This window comes from Patella vulgata, chromosome 3 (genome assembly GCF_932274485.2).
Source record: "Patella vulgata chromosome 3, xgPatVulg1.2, whole genome shotgun sequence".
Lineage (NCBI taxonomy): Eukaryota > Metazoa > Mollusca > Gastropoda > Patellidae > Patella > Patella vulgata.
This window is the reverse complement of record NC_065881.2, coordinates 17,333,929-17,350,649: the sequence shown is the minus strand read 5'-3', so window position 1 is coordinate 17,350,649 and position 16,721 is coordinate 17,333,929. Positions and strand designations below refer to the sequence as shown.

Here is a 16,721-nt window from a genome sequence, read left to right as displayed (position 1 = left end):
ACACAGTTCTATGAATAACAATCACTATATATACACACGACGTCGACAAAAATCCACTGGTCGTTATCAAGCATACAAATTACAAATAAAATAAAACCAAGTACGAACAATCAAAACCATTAGACAAAATTCGAAGTTGACGTCATACTCCCGGAAATTTTAGATCGAGGCTAAATGATAGAGTGTACGAAGCGAGGCCGCTGTTGAGCTAGGCCGCATGTCAGTCAATTTGATTGAAAGTTCGATATATACGGCCTTGATATTATGTTTAGTTAAAATGAGAGTTTGGATATCGGTATTATACGCTCTTTTGTCACTTGCGTTTACAGAAAAATTATGGAAATTGATAAACATCGCTAACATCACCCCAGTTGAATTACAGCTCCATTGGATCACTCATTCACTGTTTGTCTGCTTCGGGAGTTACGTAGGCCTACGAGTTACAGTACAACAAGAGTACACGCAGGCTAACAAGAAGTCGGCTATAATTATGCCTCATTGATTTGGTCCATTCCTTTCAAATTTTCGCTTCTTATTTATATATTAAACGTCTTATTTTTAATTTGTAGTAAAAATAAATGTGCTAGCGGTACCACAGCCATTGAAAACGTTACTTGATAATCGAGATTATGTAGGTGGAGTTAACGCCTGTCAATCAAACGAACTGCCATTCTCGGAGACTGTGAAGAGAGAGTTGACTCCTATTTCTAGTCAACAATTACAATGGTGATAACTTTGTTCAGAATAAAGTAATTTGACTGAAATTTTCAATATATTCTTCTTTGGTCATCTATTTTTGAACTTTTATAGCAAGAATGGCCAACTCTCTATTAAAATCTCCCATAATGTATCTTTAATCCCGGTTATATAAAACAATCTCAAATAACGTCGTTAAATGTAAACAAACGTTATAAAGGTTGCCAACTAATTCGTGAAATGTGGGTTTTCAATCGCTTTTTTGAGAACATGTACGAAGTTTTCAGATATAGTAAGTTGTAAATGGGCCTTATATGTGATGTTTTCACGCTGCGCAATGATTGAACATGGTTTCCGTTACACGAATAGATTACAATATCGCTACTTTAACCATCTACAGGACGCATGATCTGTACTTATATTTTTATCACTCTCCCGGTGTTGGTCGAGAACTAAATATCGCTAATTTAACAATCTAGAGGACGAATATCATGTACTTAAGTCTTATCGCTGACTTGGTAAGAGGGGCATTGGCACAGTTTTCCAACCTGGTTTGCTTTGTCACTGGAGCAGGATGGAGGTCCTGGCATGGAACGGAATCTATTCGTTCCGACAGGACGAAGTCCGTGTAATCGTGTACACCTTGGCACACACTTAGAATCTTGTGGGTAGGAATTCGAAGAAGAGTAAGCTAAACAGAGCTGTCCTGGCAATCTGTAAGTACTAAAAAGTAGGACGTTAAACCCCATTTCATATTGACCTACAAGATCTTTTGGGGTGGATGTGTCCAATTTATACTGGCAAAAGGTGGGGAGTGGGGGCGCAGTGACTCGGCGAGTAATCCCGGTTCGAGTAAAAAAGTTGGAAGTTCAACCCTCATTCCAAATTGCCCAACAAAATATACTGACAAGAGGAGATTGCAGTGGGTCAGGGAGTATAACCGGGGGCGCAGTGACTCGGCGAGTAATCCCGGTTCGAGTAGAAAAGTTCAACCCTCATTCCAAATTGCCAAAACAAAATATACTGGCAAGAGGAGACCGCAGTGGGCCAGTGAGTATAACCGTCTTCATTAACCCGGTAGCTGCATAATAGTGCGGTTTATGTTGACCTACTAAATCTCTTGGGATGATTCGATTATGGTTGATTGGTATCGACGAGTAAGGCTGTCTATATTATCCCGGTTGGTGCAGAAAACTAGGACAGTAAATCGACCTAATAAAATCTCTTGGAATTATTTGAATATGGCAGATTTGTATTGGTAAAGGCATTCCAGAACTGATAGTAAGATATGACGTTTTGTACCAGAAATTACTTGATCCATAATAAAACATAACATATAAATCACAAAAGATGTAATTAAGATGTTATGAACCATACAGATTTACAGAACTTACGATGAACTGTTGAACCAGTGAACTACTAAACTCATTTTCCAGGTGAAAATTATTTCACGCTATGTTGAGTTGTACCCCGATGACTTAAAAAAGTCATTATCTTTACGTGTTAAAACATGCTTAGGTCATTTTCACAACGAGAGAACCTGCAACACTGTCAGATTGATCTTATTGCTCATTATCTGTATCGGTTAATCAAACGGGAGGCCATTTTGTAATTTCAGAGTTCATGTTTCCAACATCAAAGACGTCCGTACATCAAGGAACCAACTGTAGTCTAGATTAAGCCAGGTCATTAATCTCGGTTGCCTTGGTTTTGTTTTGACAGACCAACATAATCAATAGTAGCAGACGAAGCCAGATCTCGTCGTCTCAAACAATTCTAAGATACATAAAAGAGAGGGGTTGGGTTTTGCGTCCACTCGACACAAGCCAGATCATCTCGGGTCTAACATAATAACTATTTTATTTCAATAATTCGATTGCGCGGAGGGATCTTTAGCAGCGGGAAGAAAGTTGATGACCCGGAGAAAATCAGGGAAGTGGGACAGTCGATCCTAATCATTGTCACGTACAAGCTTAGAAATCGAAACCAGGCCACTTGACTCAACGGCGGATCTTATGTTTTAAAGCGCACGAGTTAGACCTCTGAGAAACATACGATAAGGTGAAATAATGTGAAATTTAAATATATATGAAATGGGGTTTAACGTCCTACTATTCTGTACTAAATATCCCAATAAAGACGAGAATATACCATGTAGTGTGCGATGACTGAGCTTTAAGTCATTACAGCAGCGTTTCCCCTAACTGGTCTTCGTATTCCAACAGTCAAGGTTCTATATAAGTGCACACCAATGTGTACATGAGACCTCGGTTTTTTTGTCCTAACGGAACGAATAGAAGCCGTTCGATGTCAGGACCTCTTTCCTCCTTCATTAATTAATGGAAACCACGCAGAAAATCCAGGATCGAACCCGGGCCCCCCACCCCCCACCCGAGCAAAAGCCAGCGATAAACACCATGTCCTGTAGATTGTAAATGTAAGGATATTTTTTTATCTTTTCGTGTAACAGAAACCATGTCCAATCATTGCGCAGCGTGAAAACATAATATATTAGGCCATTTACAACTTACTTTATCCGAAAACTTCTCACGTGTTCTCAAATAAGCGATTGAAACCCACAATAATTCATGAATTAGTTGGCAACCATAATAACGTTTGGAAACGTTTAACGACGTTATTTGAGATTGTTTTATATAACTGGGCTTAAACTGCAAGATTTTCTAAATTAATATGCATACTTAACAATTATTATGATTAATGGCGGCGAATTATTGCTACTTAAATCAGCTTGTTGTTACTTTAAAAAGTTTACCAGGTTGGCATTGGCGTTCTGGTTGACCTTTTCAGACTACATGATCAATATTTGAACCTACAAGATACTGTGTTTACAGTCGCTTATGTTTGGTATATTTATGTACAGAAGCACTATATTTTATCCTGAGCCGCTATATTTAAACAAATTCTTGACTTAAAAAACTATCTCTTAAACACTCGTGAGTCTTTGTTCTTCTGATATGAGACAAAATGTAATTCATAATACATTGTTGTAATGTTTCTTCGGGTTTTTACTTGATAAAGTCAATATTTGCATCATTGATAGATAGTCTATTGTAAGTGTACTCATAAAGGCCATTCCCCCTTATGTGACTTAATTCCGCTTGTTTCTGAAAAATAGGACAGTCAACTATTATTTCATTTTTCTTGTGTTGTCATATAAACAAAACAGTCAATACTTTCTGTAGCTTATATGTTAAGTTCAGTTTGGTCACTCGCAGTAATGTTAGTCGAGAAAGTTCATCGGGATTTTTCTGCGTGGTTCCCCCTTGTCAGTGGAGCAGGACAGAGGGCCTGAGTCCTTGGATTGGACGAAAACCCAAGTTCCCGTGTAGAAATTTGCGTGCACGTAAAAGTACCATTGGAATTTGGAATTCGATAATTTCCCTCATAGCACACTGTATGGCGTATGCAAGTCTTCATTAGCCCAGTCAGAGCAGAACAGTAAGACGTTAAACCCCATTTCATTTCATTTCATCTATTTCATTTATTTTAATGATCAAGCTTACGTGGTCAAATTGACCACCGGAAAGAATATTTCAAACACCAATTACAAGGAACTTAGAAATAAGAAGTAAACTAATGCTACTGGTATTTGTCAGATTATTGCTTCACTAGGCCACCGTGGCCACGTCTATGCGATATTGGAAGCATTCCTTGAGAATTTGTTGGTATGATCTGGCATTTCACGTCCTAATTTTCTGCACCAACTGGGATAATAAAGACGGGATTACCCATTGAGTCGCTGTGGCTACCTATTTTCCATATTCGAATCATTTCTTGCGATTGCGTAGGTCAGTATCCTTTAAAAAAATAAGTTTTTCCGCACAGTCTTTGTTTTTCTAAGACTGATTTTGTTTTTCTAAATAAAATATTCATTGTTTAACCACCTTGCTTTAGAGATAACCGGCTAAAATAGTCCGGGTGAGGTAATCTCTCTCGATGTATGTTGTTCAAACAATATTTATCTGCAATGTCTAATAATTCGCTAGTGCTAAAGGGTTTGTAACAATGGAAAGAAACTGGAGGACCCAGAGAAAACCCCACGAGACAGGACATACGACTCTATTCCTTGTCACGTACAAGTGTGGGATCGAAACCACACCACTGACTCAATCACCCCCACACCCCCCATTTTCAAGTACAATGTAATGCAGTGTAGCTAACAATGGTCCGTGGTGGTTAGCATTCTGGAATAACTATTGGATTCGGTGCTCCCAGTAATTCTGATTTGGGTGAGAAATAAAAGTAAATTCACACAAGTATGATACAAAGTTTGGTAAATATTCCCTTTTTTCTTATTGTTAGTTGGCTTTCATTTTTCAAATTAAGCCTGTATCACTATAATACAGAACCGGAACTGTACAGCGCAGTGGACGCTTACGGCTAGCCCGGTTGTACGTGGCAAGGAGTAGGGTGCCCTGTCCAACCTCGTGGGTTTTCTGCGGGTCCTCCAGTTTCCTCCCACTGCTAAAGACCCCTACGCACAAGCGAATTATTGAAATAAAATTGAACCATGTGTTAGTCCCGAAATGACCTAGTTTGTGTCGCGTGAACGTTAACCCCATTTCTCTCTCTCTCTCTCTCTCTCTCTCTCTCTTCTTATAACCCACAGGAACATAATAGAAATTCCGATTTCATATTGTTTTGCTATGAAAGGCCCTGTTAGCGAGGGGTCTCCAAGCTTAGGGATCCATACATTTGATTTATTGTTTGAGGTGTGTGTGTATATTGTGTCCCGTCCATTCCTCCTGCACTTACTATATCTATATATAGATAGAGAGATTGGAAATTACTTATTTACATACGATATTTAGAACGCCGTTGTGATAAGAGGTCTTCACATGTTTGTGTATTTTAGCTTAGAATATTTAACCTTTACGTTAAGTGTAATAGCGCTTCTTCGCAGTTTAGTTTAAAATAACATCAGCATTAATTAATTTCGATCAGATACCAAAGTATGAAAGCGACGAAGGTAAACATTTTGCTTAAGTGAGGTTTCACTGCACTGTTGATCAACCCAATATCTTATCAGAGAATGGGAGTTAAAGAAGCCATATCATTTTAAAAGCGACCCACTTCTTTTAAAATATCTCAAATTAAAGGAGCTAAATCGCTAATATTTGGGACCTAGAAATTGACAAAAATGTTTCGCAAAGCATATAATAATGTAATATAAATGTATATAAATTGATTTACATTCAATCGTTTCTGTTTTTACTGTAATTTCTAATCAGTTATGTTCGGCCAAATACGCCAGAAGTCTCATGTGAATGGCAAACTTTAGCGTCTGGTATTTATTGCGCATGCTCTCCAGATAAGAATACAGCGTCACCATTTGACATGCCTTGTGGAGTATGTCTAGCCCTGTTCTTTGAGTCCCCTGTTCCAGATGGCGCTGAAACGCATTATGGTACACGATTCGTGTACCAATGGTAAAATGTTTATTTTGTCTTGAATATTGGATATCAGAAGCCCATTATTTCCCTGTAAGGTCACAAGACCAATGTTGATTTGAATTGACAAATAATTTGTGTTTTCAATGTCGAAGATTTTTGATGATATTGAGTTAGAGACTTAGCTACTTTAATGTTTATATTTGAAACTTCTATGCATGAAAGGAAATCACTTCACTTCAAGCATACTCACAATTGATAATTTAGGCCCATTCACGAATGATGCATGTTTTAATGAACTGAAAAGAACCCTTGACAGTTGGAATTCGACATAAGAGTAGACCGTAGCATGGTGTATGCCCGTCTTCATTATCTTGATAAGGTTCAAAAATGCAGTACGTTAAAGCTACATTATGAAAGATTTAGATTACGAGCTGGCTGTTCTTGTTATAGAGAGAGGGAGATAAATGGGATTTAACGTCCACTCGACACAAACTATGTCATTTTTGGACTAACATATTAACATATATGGTTCAATTTTATTTCAATAATTCGCTTCCCCGTAGGGGAGGAAACAGAAGGACCCGTAGAAAACCAACGAGGTTGGACAGTCGACCCTACTCCTTGTCACGTTCAAGCGGGGAATCGAAACCATTCCACTTAACTCAATGACAGACCCCAACCAATCCCCCTATTCTTGTTATAATAGTTCAAAAGCTGATAATGAATAATGAAATACTTTATTCTGAGCGAAGTTATATAAGTGTCTCCATTGTCAAGTACCAGTGCTACAATAATAAACAGTCTCGATTTTCAAGTTCCATTGCTAACATAATAAACAATCTCGAGTATCCATTTTAACGTTTAATTGGCTGGAGGTTTCGAATCCATTCAATATCACGCCCACCCGATAATCTAGAAAATTGGTTATGGGCTTGTGATACGACTTAAGTGAGTTCTTAATTCATATAACATTTGAAGCGAAAGAAATTACCGGCAATAGTCAGATTATGCTCTTAATTCACCTTATAACCCCTTTTCATTTCATTTTATCGTAGAAAATAAACTTTTAATGAAAGAGTAAAATACTCAATGAAAAAAATGGTTCGAGTATTTATGCAATAAACATTGTAGAAACGCGTGGTATAATTTGTACGTTTCCGGCTTAACCTATGGCTGTTTGGGTCAGGTGTAATACATTTGATGGGTAACAGGTTCACAAACATCAAAATACAAAATGTACACGGGGCCACTGTAACTTGGTGAATATGACCAGGAGGTCCCAGTTCGATTCAGGTATAGGTCGAGAAAAGGGCTCGGGATTTTATAGCCTGTTTCCGCCTATGCCAGTGGAATACAGCGTATACATGTTCGGTTGGTTTGTAAAACCGAGGGCCAACCGTGTGCTCGCTGGGGTGCACGTAATAGAACCCTTGACAGTTGGAATTAGACACTGTTTGAACCAAATTGTTCCCAAAACATACTCAATTTCATTAGCAAAAAAGCAAGACCTTAAAGCAGTTGCGGATCGGTGGTGGGAATTCGACAAATGTTACGGGCTTTCCGCATAGGGGGGGAGGGGGGGCGCACATTTTTGAATGGGTTCCGGATCAAAATAGTTCAATATTTCTATTTCATTTATCTTGTGCTACTCGTCCTAAATATTCCACCGAATAGCACCGAAACTGTGTCTCAATAAGGTTAACCCGGCATTGCGGTAAATCCATTTTCATTCATGTTGTCGTCTTTATTAAACCACATTTCGTTTCTTTTTTCATTTCATTTATCTTGAATTACTCGCCCAGAATATACATCCGAATAGCAACGAAACAATTTTTCAAACCAGGCCCTGCGTTAAACCCCTCATCATGTAGCGTGCTTTATTAGCCCAGTCGGTGCAGATCAGTAGGATGTTAAACCCCGTTTCATTTCATTTTATTTTATGTCGGCTGATATATTGTGTAGGAAATTCATTACCTGTAATTAAAATAGACCTTTATTTCTTCTGTAATAACGACACTTGCGCCACTACAGTTAGATATTGGCGCCTATGATTCAGTTCAGATGTATGCAAGATTGCATGGTTATTTCTAGTTTTCTGTTTTAAAATAGTTTTAATGCATCCTATTCAGTCGTGGTTTTTTTTTATCTAACGCGAATGCGGAAGATAGGAATGATGTACTTTTTTTAAACCAGAATTTTTCAACTAATGTGAATGCGGAAGGGTTTTGTAAAGGTATACGTTCTTTAAAGCTGGGGGGTTGGACGGCTGAATGATAAGCGTGCGCGCGCCGTATCATACAGTCTGTCATTGAGTCGACTGGCGTGGTTTCGAATCCCCGGTTGTACGTGGCAAGGAGTAGGGTCGCCTGTCCAACCTCGTGGGTTTTCTCCGGGTCCTCCGGTTTCCTCCTACTGCTAAAGACCCCTACGCGCAAGCGAATTATGTAAATAAAATTAAACCATATGTTAGTCCCGAAATGACCTAGTTTGTGTCGAGTGGACGTTAAACCCCATTTCTCTCTCTCTCTTTAAAGCTAGTTGACCGACATTTTAAGTCCTAATTCGACTATTTTAGTCGAAAACTGCACTAAGTACATTTCGATAATTTTGAGAAATATTTATTCTGCTGCCATTTAATACAATTTAAAAGGTATATTTAATCGTTGTGTGTATGAAAGATGTGAAACAGATTAGCACCACATAACAAAATAGTATACAAATTTTTCAATATGGCGGCCATTCAGGGCAGAGATCTATTCTCGAAGTAGATAGCTCTCTGTGTGCAGAATGGTTATTGACCCGTCACACGTGGAGAAGCCGTTTAGAATACGTTTTCGCCTTCGAGGCATTTCATCTTTATATAAATTGCATTTGTACGTGTTCATCAACATGTATCAACTTCAGGTAGAATGGTAATCAAGCGAAAAGTTAACGACCAGGTAGGACGTGTAGATCAGGTATATTAATTGTCTTCTTCGCGAACTGCCAAAAGGTTAGATCTCATCAACATGAAATGGAATGAGGTCAAACTTCCTTCTGCACAGACTGGGCCAGTTGCGCTATACAGTGTGCAATGAGGGAAGTTTTGCAGGGCAGCGGCAATACGACCTACTCTTAATATTAATTCCATCTTTCAACTGTTCTTTTTCATGCATGCCAAGGTCTATACGGGACTCCATTGTTAGCGAACAAGCGTCTCCCTCTGGAGTTCACAAAAACCTATCACTAATTGGAAAGTAAAATAGGGTTTAACGTCCTACTCTTTATCGAATTCCAATTCCAATTTCGTCCAACCCGAACGACTAGACGCTGTTCCTTGCCAGACCCCACGTCCAAAGGTTCATAGGCCTTCACTAACTGGGCACTAATAGAGTATATTTCATAAATTCCATCCTGGAAAAATAGCACAAATTGATTTTTGTTTATACATTTTTAATATTTTCTTAAGTTTATAAAACATGTTGTCCTAATTGAGTACATAGAATCAAACGTAGCAGAGTATTTCAATGAGGAAGAAAACAAAAATAGAATAGGAAATGAAATGAAAAGGTGTTTAATGTCCTACTGTTCTGCTCCGACTGTGCTAATGAAGACAGGCATGCGCCAAATACTGTTATTTCAAATTCCAATGTGTACACGGAATCTCGGTTTTTCTTCCCATCCGAACGACATTATGTTGTCCCTTGCCACGCCCTCCGCCTTGCCACGGCGGAAAATTCCGATGAACTTTCTCGGTCAACACTTTCGAACAGGTCAGCGAGACAACGTCTTACTCACTGAGAGACCGCGGCTCCCTAAATTTAGATAATGCATTTTGAGACTAACACCCCCCTTTCTATGGCATGTGTGCAATGCTCGGGCATCGGATTTCCATGTAATTCCAACTAGTAATGGCTTAGGGTGTTCGTCCCATCCGAACTACTGTGCAGTCATTTTCTTATCAGCCCCGCACATGCTGCCTCTGCCTGCTATATATTTTGAATTAAAATTCAGAGGTTGAAATTAAGGTCTTTCGAACAAACAATCTAGCCCGGGAATTTCTACCTACTGTTCATCGAATTCCATCTATTACAAGGACCTTTTAACTGCATTTCAGCGTGTGTACAAGTGGACCCTGCCCCTGGTTGCTTTATATAGTTTCGAAATACTCGAGATTTGGGCTTAGAGGATCCTAGAGATTGTTCAAGCCCACTTCCCACTTAGTTAAGTGTTGCCTAGCCATTCGAATGTTACGAAATAGCTATGTACATTTTTAAAAAAAGAATTGTTGATAATTGGAATGCTCCCCCAGTACTGCACACGTGAACATAGAAAAACAACCATGTTAGCCTCAATGTGACATAGGTATTGTGTTGACTTTAATCCCTCATTCTAGGGTATCCAAAAATTTAAAAATTAAAACTCTAACAATTAAACAACTACTATGTGTCATTTAAGGTGGTGATGTCTCTTAAAGAGATGCATTATGTCAGATTTTAAAAATAGATAATGAAAATTGAAAATTTCAAGTCAGATTACTTTATTCTAAACTAAATTTTAAGTTCTGGGGTAAACATACTCGATAGTCAAGTAACATTGCTACTATAATAAATACAATCTCGATTATCCACTTTAATGTTAAATTATTAACTGGCACGGGTGTTCTAATCCATTTAATATCTTAGCCATTCTGAACCAAATTTGAAGTTCTGGGGTAAATATACTCGATTGTCAAGTACCATTGCTGCTATAATAAATACAGTCTCGATTATCCACTTTAATATTAAATTATTAAATGGCACGGGTGTTCTAATCCATTTAATATCTTAGCCATCCGACTACCTAGAGTGCTGATGATGAGCTCGTCATGTTAAGAAATGTATAATTAAACAAGTAATATGTAAGAGCGAAATCTATCTATTGCAGGTCTTTCTTTGGGCTTTAAATGTTATATAAATTATTAATTAGACATTTATTAACACAAGACAATATTCAACTCTCGACGCCATCGAATGGCTCTGAGTTTAAGTAGATTAGAACGGTTCGGCCATTTAATGATTTAATTTTAAAATGGAGAAGCCCATTGATAACTTCGCTCAAAATAAAGTAATTTCAATGAAATTTTCAATATATTCATTTTGCATTATCTATTTTTGGAATATTAGTAGAACGGCCAAATCTTTATCTAAATTGTACATACTGTCCCTTTAATAATCTATATTACATTTAAAACCCCCCAAAAAATACCCGCCATAGGCAGATTTAATTTAGCGCTTAAATAATGCATCTTTAAAAAAATAAAAGTCCAACTGCCTCTGTAACGGATCAATATGTATTCATTATCAGTGAAAGAATTAAACATGACAGAAAACGTGACAACCGTCCATTTCTATTATCAATTGCATGCACTACACAGATTTATACTCCCACACGTCTTGTTTACTCTTTTAATAAAGCTGTTAATAACGTGTCTGAACAATGTTGTTTACTGGACTAGAATCCCGGCGTGGGCCGAACGCAGAACATTCCGGATTTTCCAAGATCGACCTTGACTTGCAGAAACCTTGGCAAAATTTCTCCCACAGAACACTGTATGGTTTAAATCTGTCTTAATTATCCCAGTGGATGCAGAACAAAAGGACGTTAAACCACATTTCATTTCATTTAGTCTGCAGCAACCAAGTTGTTCCGTTAGTTCACTGATTACTGTTCACAACTTTGATCTCACCCGGAAGTATGTAACACGTGACGTGACCATGATTGTCACTTGGCCACCAACACCCCAACAGCTTAGTCGAAATGTTCGTCCTCTCTAACAACGCAGTGTTAAGCAGGGAAGACATCATTCAGGAAGGAACTAAATCAGAATTTTCTTTTAAAGGAAATGAGGTCCTTAAATCTGTTTCAAAAGATGAGATAATAAAACGTTTCATGGACACTAGTTGGAAAAACGCCTGTTTTGTGGTTAGTATGGTAGATTAATACAGTAACAATAAGATTGCTGCTTGTTTTGTCTATTCATTTTTCCCTTTTTATCCCCAGGGTACCAATTCAAAATTACAAGATAACCCCTCATCAACACCTAAAAAAGAGAAAATCTGGAGCTGTGAATGACGTCACTGCTCATCATGATGAGGTACATATGTCTTTGCCACATTTTCCAATGATGGAGAGATAGTAATGCGTGCAAATTTTAAGTTTGGTCGGTTTTGTGATATAGACAGACAGATCTATGTCACAATTTGCAGCTTCTATGTTGTTGGGGTTTTTTTCAGCCTTATATGAATATCTTTACGTTGTATAGGTTTATTTATTTATTGTGTTTTGAATTTAGTATGTTATTTTAAGAGGAAAGGTACACACATATCCAGAAAGCAGTTGTGTAAAAGGTATAGTTATATTTATCGGGATGAAGACTGATATTGATGCATTGTTACCGTGGCTTTAACGGTTTGTCGTTATTTTAAAATTAATTTTAAGTTTTTCTTTCTTTAAGCACCCCCCCCCCCCCCAAAAAAAAAAACCAACAAAAAAATCCATTCAATTAATAATTTTTGAAGCCATCATTTATAACGGGTTGCATGTTGTTTTCTTTATGAACCTTAAACCGATTTCTAGTTATATGGTTTTATAAGCCTGAAATTGATATTTAATGTGCATGGTTTATCAGCCTGAAATTGATATTTAATGTGCATGGTTTTATAAGCCTGAAATTGATATTTAATGTGTGCGGTATTATCAGCCTGAAATGGATATATAATTTGTATGGGTTTATCAGCCTGAAAATGATATCTAGTTGTATGGTTTCATGGCCTTTATAGTGATACCTAGTGGCACGGTTTTGTTAACTTAAGATTGATACTAAATTGCATGGTATTATCAGTCTGAAATAGATTAAGTTAGTTTTATCACTCTAAGATTGATACCTAATCATACAGTTTGATCAGCCCGAGATTGAGGTCTGATTTTATCAGCCTGATTTAAGGTCTCTTTGAAGGTGATTTGCCAAGTGCTACTAATTGTACAGTTGCCATCATCTAATCCGCGTTACTGTCGATGTATTAAAAAAAAATGTTTCGAATCTAATCTTTTTTTTTTTTGCATCACCCACTTCACAATATCAACATTTACTTTGCGACTTTTTAATGAACTTCTGGTAAAGGACGATGTTTAATTTAAATATATTTAACAAATACTGCTCTCATGAGGCATTCCTGTTGACTCTTTTAAGGGGTGGCGTGGAAAAGGTTGATCCGGATGAAATTGTCGGATATTTGTTATCAATTTCGAAAATATTCAAATTATTTGAGATTTTGGTTCTATCTATGAATAGTTTTCATTTCTTTTCTTCAGGTATCCGCTGTGGATGCACAATCTATCAGTGATAGGATTAATGAGTTGGATAGTTTCTTTTTTTTAAAAAAAAAGTATTCGAAACAGAAACAGACGTTAAGCGAAGAAGTAAAACATTTTTTGACGACTTTACTTAATCCTCCGATATCTTTAGATGATGCTTCAACTTTTGTTAAGAGACAATTTTAGTGTTTAAAGAAAGCTGTGGTAAAAGGCAAATTCATTACGAAACCTGCCCCCCCCCCCAAAAAAAAAAAATATAAAGTACTAAAATATTATCTCTGCGCTTGTCCAAGGCGAATTGCTGTCTTTACTGTCAACAGTTTGATTGGGTGCTTAAGAGTGATTTTTCGTGACCATGGTAGAAGTTTGGAATGGAACACTAGGTTCAGGGTAGAAAATCATTGGCCTCACCATCAGTCAAAAATCATCTATGGCAGTGCGCATTGAGCAAGCAAGGTCGCTACTTAGTAAGCCAAACCTGTATTTTTAGATACTCGCATGTGTAGAATCATTGGTGTTGATGTATCTAACGAAGCTTTGAAGAGGACACAAAGATACTGTTTAACCAGAGATAAAGCTTATTTTAAGATACGTTTCTCAAGTGACAGGGCTGGTAATATGGATAGGTTGAAGTTTTCGCAGGTTAGAAGAACAAATAGTGATGGGTTATAATTCATATGTCCGAAGGAAAACCTTTAAGTCCTGAGCCAAGAAGGTTAATTATTCCTCGCGTGGAAAACAAGGGAATTTGTGTCGTCTCAAAGTTGGAATCTTACATTAGAGTGTGCGACTCACTTGGAATATAATTCAGTTCAGGTTATTTGTCCAGACCTTGCTTGTTCTTCTGGGGGTGCAGGCGTACAAAATGCCCCTGTGTCTTCCTCAGCTATGAACCACCGGAGTAAAAATCATTTGTCGGCTATCAAACTGTTCAATGGGGAAACGCCACATGGTTTACGCAGCGGATGTGCTATTAGTCTTAAGAGTTTGGGGGTTTCAGATAGAGACATTTTGTTTCATGTTGGATGGCGAACGAGTTCCATACTAGAGCAGTACACTATTCCACACTCAGTGTTGTAACAGGGGAATACCGTGCGTTTACTGGCTTCCCAACTGAATGTTTGCTCTGGCAGACCAGTCCGCGAGGTTGAGAAATTAGAAAGACCTAAAGTTTATTTAATATTTTCAGTTTTATGTTAGACAAGAAACTAAACGGTTATAAGAAATTAAACGGTTAAAAGAACACTTGGATGAACATAAACAAAAACCAAGAGAAAGAATCGGTTGATGTAATGGTTAGATAAGTCAAAGAATATGTCTCTAGAATGTCGGATATAAACCTTGACATTTTGCATCACAAACTCATTCTTCTAGACGAGAAAGCTTGGGAGTCACGTGACCAGAGGAGTGCGGAGGAATACGGTTTTATTCGTCAGCGTTTCCTAGCTAACAAACATAATCCTAATGTGGGTTCTTTGATGGTGTCCATGATTTCGTCCAAAAACAAATATCAGTTAATAGAAAAGGAACAGAAGTTCATTAAAGCATGGGGGATCAACATTCAAAAAGGTTTCAGAAGCACCGTTTTATACCGCAAAATCCAAAAATTATATGTTATAAATGTGGTGGAATGGGTCACGTCATAGCTAAATGTAATAAATAGTTTGTTTGCTTTGTATATTTCTAGAGTGCTAAGGAAATATGTAACGCTTGGGTAGACTACGAAGGAGAACCTTGTCAGTGAAAAGAAGTCAAGTTAGCTGAATATGTAATATAAACATTTGGAAGCTTCTATACAGAATTTAATTTTAGGGACCCAAATAACTTTAGGGGAGGAAGTATTCATTCGCAGGTTGATAAATAGCGAAATATTTTGTTGGAATCTCCGGATTCTATCAGGATTTTGAATTGGTTAAGTGACGGAGTTAATGTAGAAAATTCCCTAGTTCATTTCAAGGGGTCTTATGGAAATGGAAATTATGGTTAACCACTTTCTAGAATGTTTGCTAACTCTAGCTCTTGTCTAAATTTTCAAGATTTTATTACAAAGGAAATTAAGAACCGCCTTTCCTCTGGTTCCATTACTGTTTGGGGTAGAGTAAGTGAAGTATCCCTGTCTTACGCAGTTTCTCCATTACCTTTGGAGTCTATAAAACCGCGTCTATGTTTAAACATGAGATATCTCAATTGCTGGACGACGGAATGTTATTTTTCCTTAGATTCGTTGAATAATATTCCTAGATTTGTAACTAATTCTTCTTTCCTAACCAAATTAGATGACATGAGTCGATATGATCATTTTTTTGTCTCCAAAAACTCGCGCAAACTTTTAGGTTTTCAATGGAATAACATTTATTATGTATACAACACTATTCCTATTGGATGGAAGAATTCTACTTTTATATACAATACCTTAAATACTCATGTTTCTTCATATTTACGGTCTATTGGCGTAAACAACCTGATTTATACCGATGACCGTCTCATTGAGCAAGTAAATTCTAATTTGTCTTTGTCAAACTTCGAACGCGCGAAGATTGCCATTTACGTTTCTTGTGAAGTTGTATTTCGTCTTGGTTTCTTTATTGGTTTGCTAAAGTCTACTTTAATCCCAACGTAATGTTTAATTTATTTAGGAATGTGGATGGATGCACAAAAACAGACTTTTCGTCTAACAGAAAAGAAAGTTTGTAAATTTTTGGCCCTAAGAAAATCTATATTAGAATCTGACAGTATAAATTTATTAACTTTGCAAAGATTTGCTGGGAAGATAATTTCGTTCTGCCTAGCAGTACCAGGAGCGAAATTATTTGCTTCGGAATGATTTAATGCCATTTCAATGTTATCAACTTCGAAAGAAGATGTATGTATTTTATCGATAGAATTGAGAGAGGAAATCGTATTTTGGGGTTTTCTATCTGACTGGCAGGACTAAACCATGGGTTAAGGAAGAGCATTTGGTTTTGTGTTTGTCTACCGATACTTCAAATTTCAAGTGGAGTGCTGAGTTTATTTACAACAAACAGAAACAGCATTTCGGTTGCTACTGGTAGTCCTCTGAAATTGATTACCCAATCGCGATAAAAGAGGCCTTTATAGCTATTTTAAAGGCTTTGATTTGTATTAGGCATGATGTTACAAATTCCCGCCTAGATGTCAATATTGACAGATAGGTGGAAAAAAACAAGGCAGTCATTCGTCATATTTAAATATTATTCTTAAGGATACATATTTATTTTTATTCTGCAAGAATTCAATATTCATAGGAATTTAGGT

The 16,721-nt window shown here is 37.3% G+C and overlaps 1 protein-coding gene across 1 annotated transcript; it reads left to right on the top strand.

The window, feature by feature from the left end:
* Positions 1-13,730: 13,730 nt before the first annotated feature.
* Positions 13,731-15,140, top strand: LOC126815300 (uncharacterized; the record flags this gene model as incomplete). The annotated part of the gene is made up of 3 exons (XM_050540869.1): positions 13,731-13,803; positions 14,302-14,430; positions 15,133-15,140. Coding segments are annotated over 3 exons (210 nt in total), but the record flags the coding sequence as incomplete, so codon positions are not given.
* Positions 15,141-16,721: the final 1,581 nt, after the last annotated feature.